Source organism: Callithrix jacchus, chromosome 6 (genome assembly GCF_049354715.1).
Source record: "Callithrix jacchus isolate 240 chromosome 6, calJac240_pri, whole genome shotgun sequence".
In the NCBI taxonomy this organism is placed as follows: domain Eukaryota; kingdom Metazoa; phylum Chordata; class Mammalia; order Primates; family Cebidae; genus Callithrix; species Callithrix jacchus.
This window is the reverse complement of record NC_133507.1, coordinates 145,504,524-145,518,444: the sequence shown is the minus strand read 5'-3', so window position 1 is coordinate 145,518,444 and position 13,921 is coordinate 145,504,524. Positions and strand designations below refer to the sequence as shown.

The 13,921-nt window shown below is 41.5% G+C and overlaps 1 protein-coding gene across 3 annotated transcripts in view; it reads left to right on the top strand.

The window, feature by feature from the left end:
• Positions 1 to 13,921, top strand: part of AP1S3 (adaptor related protein complex 1 subunit sigma 3) — an 83,284-nt gene that overhangs the window by 62,009 nt on the left and 7,354 nt on the right. For 2 of the 3 annotated variants that reach the window (XM_054257986.2, XM_008999574.5), the window contains exons 2-4: positions 1,488 to 1,666; positions 3,656 to 3,764; positions 12,844 to 12,981. In XM_054257986.2, coding sequence (XP_054113961.1) covers positions 1,488 to 1,666; positions 3,656 to 3,764; positions 12,844 to 12,981 — 426 coding nt within the window. Of the gene's footprint in view, positions 1 to 1,487; positions 1,667 to 3,655; positions 3,765 to 8,917; positions 9,014 to 12,843; positions 12,982 to 13,921 lie in introns of all 3 variants that reach the window. The other variant, XR_013519406.1, reaches the window with a different exon arrangement.

Genomic DNA, 13,921 nt, shown 5'->3' with positions numbered 1-13,921 from the left:
TGGGGTCTCACTGTGTTGCCTAGGCCTGGCTCAAGCTTTATGGCTCAAGTGATTATCCCACCTTGGCCTCCAAAAATCCTGGTATTACAGGTGTGAGCCACCGAGCTCTGTCCCTTCCGAGGCTTTGAAGTAAATTTCCAGATGTTCCAATGTATTCTGCTTACTTAAAGCTTTTAACATTCATTACCTTCATTTCAAATGTGCTTTTTGAAACTTATTTGAACTTAAACTTGAACTTGAACTATTTTTGAAACTTAAAAATAAAATCAGGTTATGTCCTAGTGTAGCCAATGCACTATCTAAACTGCTAAGAGTCTATGGTGATGCCAAAGACAATTGTAACTTGAGGTGGTTGATTCTAAAGCTCTCAGCCAAGTAACCTGTAAAGCGGAGAAAAGAGCTTACGTTTAAGGGTGGGTGCAGTGGCTCATGCCTGCAATCCCAGCAATCCGGGAGGCTGAGGTGGGCGGATCACCTGAGAACAGGAGTTTGAGACCAGCCTGCCCAACATGGGTCAACCCTGTTTTTACCAAAAACGCACAAAAAATTAGCTGAGCATGGTGGTGTGCACATGGATTCTCAGCTACTTGGGAGGCTGAGGCATGAAAATCGTTTGAACCTGGGTGGCGGGGGGGTGGCAAAGCAAGACTCTGTCTCAAAAACAAAAAAGAAAGAGCTTAGATTTAAGGCAGAACATGGTTCCCTTCTCACTTTCTCTTTCCCCTTGCTTCAGCCTCACTTCCTTTCCTTCTCCCCTTTATTTCTATATTATCATTATGTTTCTGTAGTTTAATATGGTGCTGGGAAGTAATTTTTAAAGTAAACCTTTCTATTCTTAAAATTTTATTTTTGTCTTGTGAAGGAAGAAATTAATGTTTTCAAAACAGAAGTACTATTACTTTCTGGATGTATTTTTCCCTATATGTGTTTATAACATTTAAAAAGAATGAAAATAAAGCCGGGCGTGGTGACTTATGCTTGTAAGCCCAGCACTTTGGGAGGCCGAGGCGGGCAGATCACCTGAGGCCAGGAGTTTGAGACCATCCTGGCCAATATGGAGAAACCCTGTCTCTACTGAAAATACAAAAATTAGCCAGGAGTGGTAGGACGTACCTGTAATCCCAGCTACTCAGGAGGCTAAGGCAGGAGAATTGCTTGAACCCAGGAGGCAGAGATTGCAGTGAGCCGAGATTGCGCCACTGCACTGCAGCCTGGGCAGCAGAGCAAGACCTTGTCTCAAAAAAAAAAGAATTAAAAAACTTATTTTCCTCCTATAATAAAAGTAAGCTATGTTTGTTATTTACACATTTCTTTTTTCTCTGATGGGTTAAATATGATTTGTTAGATGAGCTAGTTTTCATGCTGGTATTTTTTCATCTGTTCAGAATGATGTTTCTTTGTAAACTTCACTCAATTTCAGTGTCTAAGCAAAATGGCAGAATGACTTGGTTGACTAGGTTGTTTTATGTGTCCTTTGTTTGTTCTAGATACATTTCATATTGCTCTTCAGTCGACAAGGGAAATTACGGCTGCAGAAATGGTACGTCACTCTCCCTGACAAAGAGAGGAAGAAGATCACGCGAGAAATTGTTCAGATTATTCTCTCCCGTGGTCACAGGACAAGCAGTTTTATTGACTGGAAGGAGCTAAAACTTGTTTATAAAAGGTGTGAGTAACTTTATGAGAGCTTAATTTCCCAGTCTTGATTGGTTTGTTCTAATGGCTTGTTCTAATCCTGAACATTTTAGATTGCTATACCAATTCCATCATTTACTGAAATCTTTGAAGGCTAGGGTCCAGATGTTTGTACCAATAGACTAACTAGAAAAGAACTCTCATGTTACCGAAAGAACTTCTAGGTGACAGGATAAATTGTCGCTGCTTGTACTATACCTTTATAGTGTATGCATGCATTCAAGAAAAATGGTATGAGCACCTATTACATTCCTGGCGTTGTTCTTTTTAATTTTTTTGGAGATGGAGTCTCACTCTGTTGCCCAGGCTGGAATGCCGTGTTGTGATCTCAGCTCACTGCAACTTCCACCTCCTGGGTTCAAGTGATTCTCTTGCCTCAGCCTCCCAAGTAGCTGGGATTATAGGCATCTGCCACTATGCCTGACTAATTTATGTAATTTAAGAGAGACAGGGTTTCACCATGTTGGCCAGTCTGGTCTCAAATTCCTGAGCTCAGGTGATCCATCTCCCTAAGTGCTGGGATTATAGGAATGGGCCACTGCACCTGGCCATTTTTGGCATTGTTCTGATGGCTGTGAATACATCAGTGAACAAGACATGTGACATTCCTGCTCTCATGGAGTGTACTTATTTATTTATTATTTTTTGAGACAGAGTCTCTCTTTGTCACCCAGGCTGGAGTACAGTGGCATGATAACGACTTACTGCAACTTCTGCCTTCCGGGTTCAAGTGATTCTCCTGCCTCAGTTTCCCTGAGTAGCTGGGACTACTGGCATAAACCACCATGCCTGGCTAATTTTTGTATTTTTAGTAGAAACAGGGTTTCACCATGTTGGTCAGGCTGGTTTTGAACTCCTGACCTCAGGTGATCCGCCTGCCTTGGCCTCCCAAAGTGCTGGGATTACAGGCGTGAGCCACCACGCCCATCCAGAATGTACTTATTTATTAAGTAACCAAATAAAAAAGATTGAGTTAGTAACAAGTGCTTTGGAATAAAATGGAGGTTAGCATGACAGAGAGATGGGGATGTGTTCAGTGGGGCAGCTCTTGTTATACCTGTTACTTACATTTGTAATGAGTAAATTGAGGACATGAAGAGTTTCCTAGTCAGTTCCCAGTCACAGTAATTGAGTGTTAATTGGTAGAGCCACGATTCAAATCCAGATCTTTTTGGCTTTGAAGCCTGTATATTCTTTTCACCATACCTGCTTGCCACGGGAAGACCATACTAGAAAAGACTCTCAATTTATAGATAAGAGAACCAAAGCTGAGAGGTAGCATAATTTTGCTCTTGGAGACCCAGGTAATTGATGCCTAAGCCAGGAACAGAACGCAGCCTGCATCCAACATCCTACTGCAGCTCCTGGAAGGAAAATGCACATTAGAGATGCTCTTGCAAAGGGTGTTTATAAAACTCATTGGGAAAAACAGGTAAGCTCTGCGGACTGATATTTAATGGAGTGAATTACCAGCAAGTGCCTGCAAAGCTCCTTCTGCTGGGCCCAAGTTTGGAGTTTGACAATTTGAGGAGGGGAGGCACACACAGAATGACTGAAGTGCATTCATAAGTGGGAGGGTGGGGAGCGTGGACTCCTGAGAGCACTGGTCAGGGCTTTCTGTTTTACAAAAAGCAATTGACAAGCTGGAGAGGGGTGTGAACAGACACCCTGATTACCATGGGCCAAAGGACACTGTCCCCTGATAATAGCTCTTCAAGGTAAAATTTTGCTGAGAGCCTTTCATGTGTAATTAACAGAAGTAATCCAATCCCCACAGCATTTTTATATATTCTGATTTATATTTCAGGAGGCTACTGGGGGCGATGAATAATGATTTCATCCTTGGATGGGGAGAGGCTTAGCGGGGAGGAGGTGACTTTGCATATTCATGGGAAAAAAACCAGTCTTCAGGTTGCTTAATGTATCATCATATTTTGCTTTTGTTATGTTTCATTTCAAGGTATGCTAGTTTATATTTTTGCTGTGCAGTAGACAATCAGGACAATGAACTCTTGACGCTAGAGATTGTGCATCGTTACGTGGAGCTGCTGGACAAATATTTTGGAAATGTAAGTGTGTGCTTGTTGGTTAGGATTAGTTATAGTCCCCATCTCAGCTCTTACTTCAGTCTGTTACCACTTCTCTCCCTCACATCTAAAATATGAATTGAACTTGAATCAAAGATCACCTTAGTCTCCCTAAGATTAGCATACAAGACCTTTCTCCCTACCTGCAATTCTTGGTATGAAAGAACCATCTTCCTTTCTTTCTAAATAGAGATGGAGTCCCGCTATGTTGACCAGGTTGGTCTTGAACTCTTGGCCTGAAGCAATTCTCCCACATCAGCATCCCAAAGATCTGGGATTATAGGCATAAGCTACTGTGCCCGGCCATCCAAAGCTTTCAAGAAGTGGATGTATCTTTATTTCACCACAAATACACCAGAGACCTTATTTCAGTGAACGAGAATGTAACTGTAAAGGATTTCTTGATATTCTGTCCCTTATTCTTCATTGGCTTTGTCATCTCTTTTCTGTTTTGACTTTTTATCCTTTCTCTGTTTTTTTTTCTAAGCTATAAGTATTCTTAATTATTTATGCATAAGAAAAATAGCAACAAACAAAAAACCCAAATCCTTTTCCTTCACATTGCTGTTCAATAATCTTTTTGCATTTTCTGCCAAGTGATATACTACACCAGGTGCTCCAGTCCTCAGAACCCGTTCACTCTGCAGTGCTCACAGCATGGGTCCATCTTTACTCTCCAAGGAAATCAGCAAGTTACCTTGGAACCCTCCCGTGGGTTGACACCAGCGATTCCTCTTAACTCTTCACCTGCTTTCACCTGCCTCTCACTACAGCACTGGACCCTTGCTCACCATGAAGCTTTCTTTAAATTGGCCCCTCTTGATTTTGCCATGACACTGATTTCTGCTGACTCTTGTCCTGTTACTTCCGAAGGCCCCTCCTTGGTTTTTTTCCACTCAGCTCCCTTCCTCTGCCCATCCCTAAATGCTCTCATCTCTTCCTAAATCTGTGTGTACTGACTCTCGTCCTGGAAATTCCTTACTAAGTGACTCTTCTTCCCCTTGTTGGTGACAGTCTTCAGTGGGCTTCTCATGGTCCAGAACCAAACTCATCTTCTGAAAACCCGTTCTGTCTTGTGATTGGAATTTTTTATGTCCCAGGATCCTTCAGTGCGAAAGGATGCTGCTGCTTTTATCTTTTTCTGTGCCTTACCAGAATCTGCCTCTATTCAAATTGGGCTGACATTCATTCCCTTCTTTCCACCCTCACTAATACAGATTCACTTGGGATTTTAATTTTGCTTTTCTCTTAAACATCCTATCTGGATTTTTATGCCTCTGAACTTTTCTTTGTTCGCCCTCTTGCCTTATTAGTTACCATCTTCCTTAAAAAAATCAAATCTAAGTGGGCGTTCCTTCACAGCCACTTGCCATCATGAGCAGTGAATACAATCAAAGCCCCTAGCCTGGTGGTTAACCTTTCAGAGCATGGATCCCTGACCACTACTCCAGGCTTGTTGCATTTCCCTTTTTATTTATTTATTTATTGAGACAGAGTTTTGCTCTTGTTTCCCAGACTGGAGGGCAATGGCACAATCTCTGCTCACTGCAATCTCTACCTACTGAGTTCAGGTGATTCTCCTGCCTCAGCCTCCCGAGTAGCTAGGATTACAGGTGTCCCACCACCATGCCCAGCTAATTTTTATGTTTTTAGTAGATCTGCCTCAGGTGATCTGCCTGCCTTGGCCTCCCAAAGTGCTTGGATTATAGATGTGAGCCACCATGTCCAGCCTACATTTCCCGTTTTATATAACTGACAGTTCTTCAGCAACAAGGAACAACCTTGGAGTGTGTCTAACTGGAAGCAGATATACTTGACCACCAAATGGCTAGTCTCTTGAGACCATGCCTTGTGACTCATTTTATCCCCCTGCCACTTAACTTGTGACCAGCGCTGGGCCAGATTTGATAGCAAATCTTCCAAAACATTAAGCAATTTCACAATCTCAAGAAATAAATCACTGGATTTTGGAAAACGTTTTCTTCTCAGTAATACCGTCTTCCCTATTCCCTTACTCACTGAAGATGTGTGTTAAATGTTAGGATAATTTGCTTCCAGAAGAGTTTCTTTGTGCAATGAGCAGCATTTGCAGTATTGAATGAGTTTTATCAGATTTGTTGCAACACTTTTCATAAGGATGAACACTGGAAAGATTTCTAAAAGAATTTTTCCTCCCTCCCTTTTTTCCCCTTGGAAATGATGTTTTAAAACCTAAATTGTTGCTTCAGGGATTTCAGGTTGTTGGTCAGTATATAACAGCAATAAGAAAACTAGACCGTGTTTTCTTTCTCCTCTTGGTGTACCAAGTTTATTTTCATTTTTTTAAAGGAGAAATTTGCAAATGTATAATAGCATATTTTCAAACACATTATTTAATTTAATGCTTCCTCCTATTCAAATGAATTCTCACATTTTTATACTTTCCTTTGAAATAAACTACAGACTTGACCTTTTCTAAGAGCCCGAAGGAGCTTTCCTGAGGTCTGGGCATTCCCGTAACCTGTCTTCTCTTTCTCATTTCTGAACTCTGGCTTGACCTGTTGCATTTTCCTACATTAAACCAACTCTCATAATGTGAATTGGGGCTGAATTTTGATCTCAATCTATCTGACCGAATTTCAACCAGGTATCTCAGGGCATTTTGCTTCTCAAGAGAACCTGAGTAACCTTCACCGACACTAAGCCCAATTAAAGTACAAAGAGCATCGGAATGAATTCCCATTTCTCTAATATTAATTTTCCATTCTATTTTGGTATACCTTTGGAAGCTCTGTCTTTGTCATGTACCAAAATTTAATTTATTAAACAATTCAATGAATCTTTCATTAAGCTAAGAACAGCTAAGAGCAATTCAAGGCTATATGCCCAGTAGATGTTCAGTTCTTATTAATTAACAGTGATGAGCAAAGACTTCCAGTCCTGATTATCACTGACATCATCTCAGCAATAAAATATTTCTCTTTGGTTTTCTTTTACTTCTGTACTAACACTAAAGCTTTCCTTGAATTCTGCCCTTATATAATATTATCTAGGGAAAATCTTGGTACTGAGCCTCTTGTATAATACTGGAAAATATTATCTGCTGAAGACAGATGGATCAAAATCTCTGGCTACTAATTTATGTACTTTTTTTTGCACTTTTCAATTCCAAGGAGATTTACAAGGATTAACTAATCTTCCGATCTTCAGTAAGTAGCATCAAACCCAATTTATAGAGGCTCAGAGGAAATGCCTCAGAGTCTCATGCCACATAAGAGTCTAAGGATTTAGGTATCTGCCATATTTCTGTATTACAGACTCCAGTGTGAATTTTTACTGGTGCCCCAGTGTGTGTGGATGTTGATGTCTAAGAGGGCTTTTGAACATGGTGTAGGGAGTTTTTTGTTGTTTGTTTTTGCTGTCAGGTGAAGAGCACCATGAGTCCCCCAGATGCTGGTATAGGCCCACTCACTCACCAGATCAAGGATTTGGGGCCTGTCATGTGTCTCTGTTTTACAGAAGAGAAAAATGACTATCAAAAAGGTTAAGAGAAGTGTTTACTTGGCTAACCTGATCAGTCTGCTAGAAGGGGTGAAGAGAGAGTGATACTTAATAAACTGTTCATTGCTGTGTAGTGTAGATTGCATTATAATTATTCTTATTTTATATATAGCTCTATGGTACTTATATAGTTTCTTATTATTTGAAGCATTTGCTGCATGTAACTTGAAACTTTTTGTATTTACTTTAGAGCATAATTTAATAAGGACATGTCCTTCTTAGATTCTATCCAAAAGGATTCAGTTGGGGAAATGCCAGAAATAATCTCACTGCACCGTGAATTCTGCTGTTAGAGAAGAACCTCAAGCCAAATTGCAGTAAAGCACAAGGCTAGGATGTTGAAGATAAATAAGTTAAATGATAGCGCCTATCTTTCTAAAGCTTAACTCAGAATCTAGATACATAAGAAAATAAAGAGGCTCATGTGTTTATTAACATGGCAATGGAGGAAGAAGCCAGGGCTATTTGCATAATTAGAAAGCATGGAGTCACTTGAGCATCAGGGACATATTTTTGTTGTATTGGGTGGAATTTATTTTATTTTATTTTGTTTCTTTTTCCCGAGATGGAGTCTTACTACGTCACCCAGGTTGGATTGTAGCTGCGCGATCTTGCCTCACTGCAAACTCTGCTTTCTAGGTTCAAACAATTTTCCTGCCTCAGCCTCTCGAGTAGCTGGGATTATAGGCATATGCCACCATGCCTGGCTAATTTTTTGTAGTTTTAGTAGAGACAAGGTTTCACCATGTTGGCCAGTCTGGTCTCAAACTCTTGACCTCAAGTGAGTAGCCTGCCTTAGCCTCCCAAAGTGCTGGGATTACAGGTGTGAGTAATTAGGCAGTAGCTTTGGAAATCTGAACTGGGGCTGGGAACAATGGCTCGTGCCTGTAATCTCAGCTCTTTGGGAAGGCCAAGGCAGGGGGATCATTTAAGGTCAGGAGTTCAAGACCAGTCTGACCAACATGGTAAAACCCCTTCTCTACTAAACACACACACACACACACACACACACACACACTTAGCGAGGCATGGTGGCACATGCCTGTAATCTCAGCTACTCAGGAGGCTGAGGCAGAAGAATTGCTTGAACCCAGGAGGCAGTGAGCTGAGATGGCTTCACTGCACTCCAGCCCGGGCGGCAGAATGAGACTTTGCCTCAAAAAAATACACAAAAAGCACAAAATACCCAGACTGGTCCGAGGTCTTCTCTCATTCTCAGATGGCAGTAGACTCAAAGAATAACTGTAAGGTAGCACTTTCGAGTGGCTGTATGTGAAATAGTTGCTCGGTGTAACATTCTCTATAATGCCTATGGAACTTGTATATTCATTTCTCTTATGATCTAAAGATAGTAACTGTAAACCAAGGTGTGTGTGTGTGTGTGTGTGTGTGTGTATTGTGTCACTAATTCTGCATACCACGTTACCTTACCCTTATCCCTTGAAACAAGTACAGTAAATTAATTGCCCCATGGCTGCTGGAGGACCCAGACCTGGGGTTGTGTCAAAGTGGGATATAAGAAGTTCCTAGAGAGTTTCATTAGTATTTGTCAGGTTCACTTTGCAGGATGTTAATTGCTGGTTTCTCCTAATGAGGCTCCTGTCTATCTTGGATTCCCGGTCTACGCCTTGAACTCTGAGGTTCCTCAGCTTGCTACTGTAACTCCTGACTTCTGCTTTTTCTGACCTCTGGTAACTCTTTTCTTCTCATACCTTCTTTCATGTACGTGGATGTCTGATCTATTGTGATTTCTTGTTGTTTCCTTCTATTGTTTAAAACTGCAAGAATGATACAGATTTTTACATAGCCCTCTAGATATATGGTTTTTAAAAACAGGATTGCATTCTGCTTATTATTCTGCAACTTTCTTTTTTCTCCCCTTTGCAAGTCTTAGAGCTCTTGCCATATTTGTGCATGAAATCTACCTCATTCTTCTCAGCTTCTACATAGAAAATGCTTGCAACATATATAGCAGCAGGGAAAGGAGATAGTATCTGTGATACAGAAAGAATTATTCAAATTTCTAAGGCAAATATTACAATAGAGAAAAGCAAAGTCTTTAAGAAGCAATTTGTAGACAAGGCAAGAAATGGAAAATGCCAGTGCACATCTGGTAAGATGTACAGTCTCACTAATAAGCAGGAAATGCAAATTTAATTAATGTTCATCTGAAAATTTAGAGACTGTCCATTGCTGGAGATGGTATAGATAAGTAGGTCATCACTCTTACTGTTAGTGAAATTTTTAAGTTTTATAGCCTATTTTGGAGGACCAAATTTTAGTATTTATTAATTTTAAGTGTACAAATCCTTTGACCCAACAATTCTTCAAGGAATTTATTCCTATGCTATCCTCAAATTAGCATGCAATACTGTATATGGACAACAAAAATTATGGCAGCATCATTTAGAATATAAATTGGAAACAGCCCAAAGTCTGCCCATAGCCATAAAGGAACTGCTTAAATAAACTATGATATACCCCAGTATGGCACATGGGAATTCTGTGTGGAAGTTGGATTCATTTGGATCTGTCAACTTAAACCATGTTCCTTGTGGAGTCTGCTAGTTTATTGACCTAACTTGTAAATATATGGAGGAATTTGCTAAAATATTGACATCTATTTCATGCAAAGTTATAGCATTCAGTACAACCATAGAATTTTATCTAGGATGCTATTAATCTTTAGCGTATTAGAAACAAGGCCTGTATTTATATATTTTTATTTATTTATTTTTGAGATGGAGTCTTGCTCTGTCACGCAGGCTGGAGTGCACTGGCACAATCTTGGCTCACTGCAACCTCTGCCTCCTGGATTCAAGCAATTCTCCTGCCTCAGCCTCCCAAGTAGCTGGGATTACAGGCGTGCACCACCATGCCTGGCTAATTTTTGCATTTTCAGTGGAGACGGGATTTCGCCACATTGTCCAGGCTGGTCTCAAACTCCTAATTGCAGGTGATCCACCTGCCTCACCCTCCCAAAGTGCTGGAATTACAGGCGTGAGCCACTGTGCCCTAAAAAGGCCTCTATTTAAGCTTCCTCATTCATTTATCTTGCAAGGATTTTTTGTGTGTCTTACAATGTGCCAGAAACCGGGGATATAAAGATGATGAAGACAAAGTTTCCATCCTGAACTCACCGTACGGGGGAGTGGTTAGTAATCAGTAAGCATAAACTAGTGCACAGAAGATGTAGGTGAGAACCCACAGGAAGGGGTGTGAAATCTGAATGGGGAAAAGGGGATTTGGGGAATCGCCATGTGCCTGACTTTTGAATTTGGCCTTGAAAAAGTGAGTTTGGTTTTGCCAGCAGGAGAATAAAGAAAAGGACATTTGAAGACATGATCCTAGAATTGTTGGAATGTGCAAAGGGCAAAGGCACAAAAAAGCACCATAACATTGTGAGTTTGTGGCATGTGTGTCAGATGCATGGATGAGCACTGGCACAGGAAATCAGACAACAGGGCCTAGGCTGGTAGAGATTCCTACGCCTTTGTCCTGAACATAAGACCTTACACAAGAGAGGCATAACATCAGCATTTTTTTTTGACTCTCTGTCACCTATGCTGGAGTGCAATGATGTGATCTTGGCTCACTGCAACCTCTGCCTCCTGGGTTCAAGCAATTCTCCTGTCTCAGCCTCCTAAGTAGCTGGGATTACAGGGATCTACCGCTACGCCCAGCTAATTTTTTGTAGTTTTAGTAGAGGTGAGGTTTCACCATGTTGGCCAGGCTGGTCTCGAACTCCTGACCTCAGGTGGTCCACTTGCCTCGGCCCTCCAAAGTGCTGGCATTACAGTCGTGAGCCACACACCTGACCAAGTTCAGCATTTTAGCAAAGCATTAGTGGTCAATGGCTTTGAGCAGGAACAGCCACCACCTGGAAGGTCATTGCAGTGACCTGACTGAGAGGTGTTGCAAGCCGAAGTAGCAGCTGTGAAAGCAGAGCAGAGAGGGAGGGTAGGGATTTATTTAGACAACAGAATCAGTAGGAACTGATGACCACATCCCGGGGGTGAGATCAAGGCGGGGAGAGCAATAAGCGGGGGAGGGAAGGTAAGTTGGTTGAACTCTAGAATGAATTAGATGGAAAATTAGAAAGAGGTTACAACTACTAAGCAAAATAGGGTCTAAGGGAAAAAGAATGGTCTTGATATCAGTTTGGGACTTGGTGACATGGATTGAGGAATAGGCATGTGAAGGTGTCTAGTCAGTGGGTGAAAATATTGGACTAGTGGCCCAGAGGGATATCAGGGCCAGTCGTCTAGGTTTGTTGAGCTACCTGCATGCTAGACACAGCATTAGAGAGTCAGTGAGTTTGTCCAGGAGAATATGCATTTTGCAAAGAGAAAAGCCTTTCTTGAGGAACATGAATATTCAAAGAGAAGATGGATGGCTAGAATATAAACAACATGCAGCAGAGATGTTTGCCTGTTCTGTTGACTGATATGTACTAGGCACAGGAAAATAGTTCTTAAACAAATGCAGGGTAGGAGGGAGAGAAATGACCCAAGGAGTCTGAGAAGGAATGATCAGAGACAGAGGAGAAAAAGAGGCGTTACGCCGTATTGCCAAAATCAGGAGAGCAAGGGAGATTTTCAAGGATCAGAGATTGGTGAAGAGTACCACATGCTACTGAGAGGTAAACGTTGGGGAGGTCTGGAGACTTTCAATGAGCAGAGTTTCAAGAGAACAGCTTCAGTTGGGTGGGTGGGGTATGGTGTAGAAAGAGAGGGTGGCAGTGAGTACAGGAATAAGTAGGGAAGACAGCAAGGAGAGGGTGCGAGTTTTGGAAATGAGCATTATTTGGATGTTGGGAGAGATCTTGCCATTCTTGCTACACTTTAAATAAACACCAGAATCTATCAGACTCTGCTTTAGTCTGTGCCAGGGGTTCTTGATGTGAAGTCCCCCAGGCCAGAGGCCTCAGCATCACCTGGGAGCCTGTTAAAAGTGCAGATTCTCAATTCTTATCTAGACCTCCTGAGTCATAAATTCTGGGGGTGGGGGCCCAGCACCTGTGTGTTTTAATGAGCCTTTGGAATGAGTTTGGGAACCACTGGCTGTGACATAATTTTGAGAAAAATTAGCACAGTTGAGCTCATTTTCCTCTGAAGAGTGAGTTTCTGAGAGAGTTTTAAAGCTAGAAGCCAAGATGTACAGAGCGGAGAGCAGGAGAAAGGAAGCTCTGCCCTCCTGCCTGGGATGCAGCTGGGCTCAGTTTTCTTGGTGCAGATAGAAAGAAAAGCCGAGTAGCCTCATTCCCTTACCGAGTCTCAAATTTCCTGTTGCAACACAAAACACTATTATCTAAGTACATGCTTTGCTTTAATAGAATGCGGCCTTCCTTTTATTAAAGGCCTGGCATTCCCCATTCTTTTTTTCTGTCCTTAAAATGCCGTCTGATATTTTTATTTTTGGTATGCCACATGAGTGCAAACTGAAAAAGCTCGAGATTCGGGCAGATATTTCCCGTGATACAACTGCAAGTTTATCAAAACATTTATTTTTGTCCTACCAGGTCTGCGAGCTGGATATTATCTTTAATTTTGAAAAGGCTTATTTCATCCTGGACGAGTTTATAATAGGTGGAGAAATTCAGGAAACATCCAAGAAAATCGCTGTCAAAGCCATTGAAGACTCTGATATGTTACAAGAGGTCAGTACAGTTTCCCAAACCACGGGAGAAAGATGATGATGATGTTAGTGTTAATAATTATGGTATTAACCAGGCTTACTGGTTACTTTGTGCTGGGTACAGTTTCGAAACTATGTATATATATTAGCTTATTTAATTCTCACAGCAATTCAAAAAGGTGGGTGGTATTGTTACCCCCACTTTACAGATGAGTAAACTGAGACACCAAGAGGTTAAATGACCTGCTCAATTTCACACTGCTGGGAAGTGTGGTATAGAGATTGAACCCAGGTAACTGGGCTTAAGAGTTTTTGCTCTTCACCTTTGGCTGAGCTTTGGAGTGCGAGGATACCTCACTGCCAAAAAGGTATCAAATACTTAGTTCTATTCTTTCCAATAATAATTTTATGAGATATATAAAAAGACTTTCATTAAAATACCTGTGCTGCCCTGGGAAAGGAGAATAGCAGTACATTGTGACTTTGTTTGCCAGGGATATTAAAGCTTTATTATTGAGCACGGTATTTATCATTGTAATTAAAATTTCTTACACCTTCTGAGAAGGCTGTACGTGTGCTCCTGTTTGCATAAATGAATTGGGAACACCGTGGCTTGCCTGCCAACGTATAAATGGGCCCTGAAGCATCCGTTTGGTATTGCTCTGGACTCTGGGATTTCCATATAAATTAAGTGGGAATGATCTTTTAGAAGCAGCACAGATTTGCATCATACCTCATCAGGGAATTTACCTATTAGCCCCTCCATTCTTCCCAAGACGCTGTGAGAAAGAGCACTTCACCCCACTGACCTCTGCCCTCACAGATGAGATGCTCTGAGGGCCTGGGTTTCATCCCAGCTCCTCCACCTCTAGATCCTCTTCCCACGGTCTCAGTGGGTCTTCCCACCTTCCTATTTTCAAATCAGTAGGTCAAGAGGATCCAGAGCTTATAAAGTACTTTTT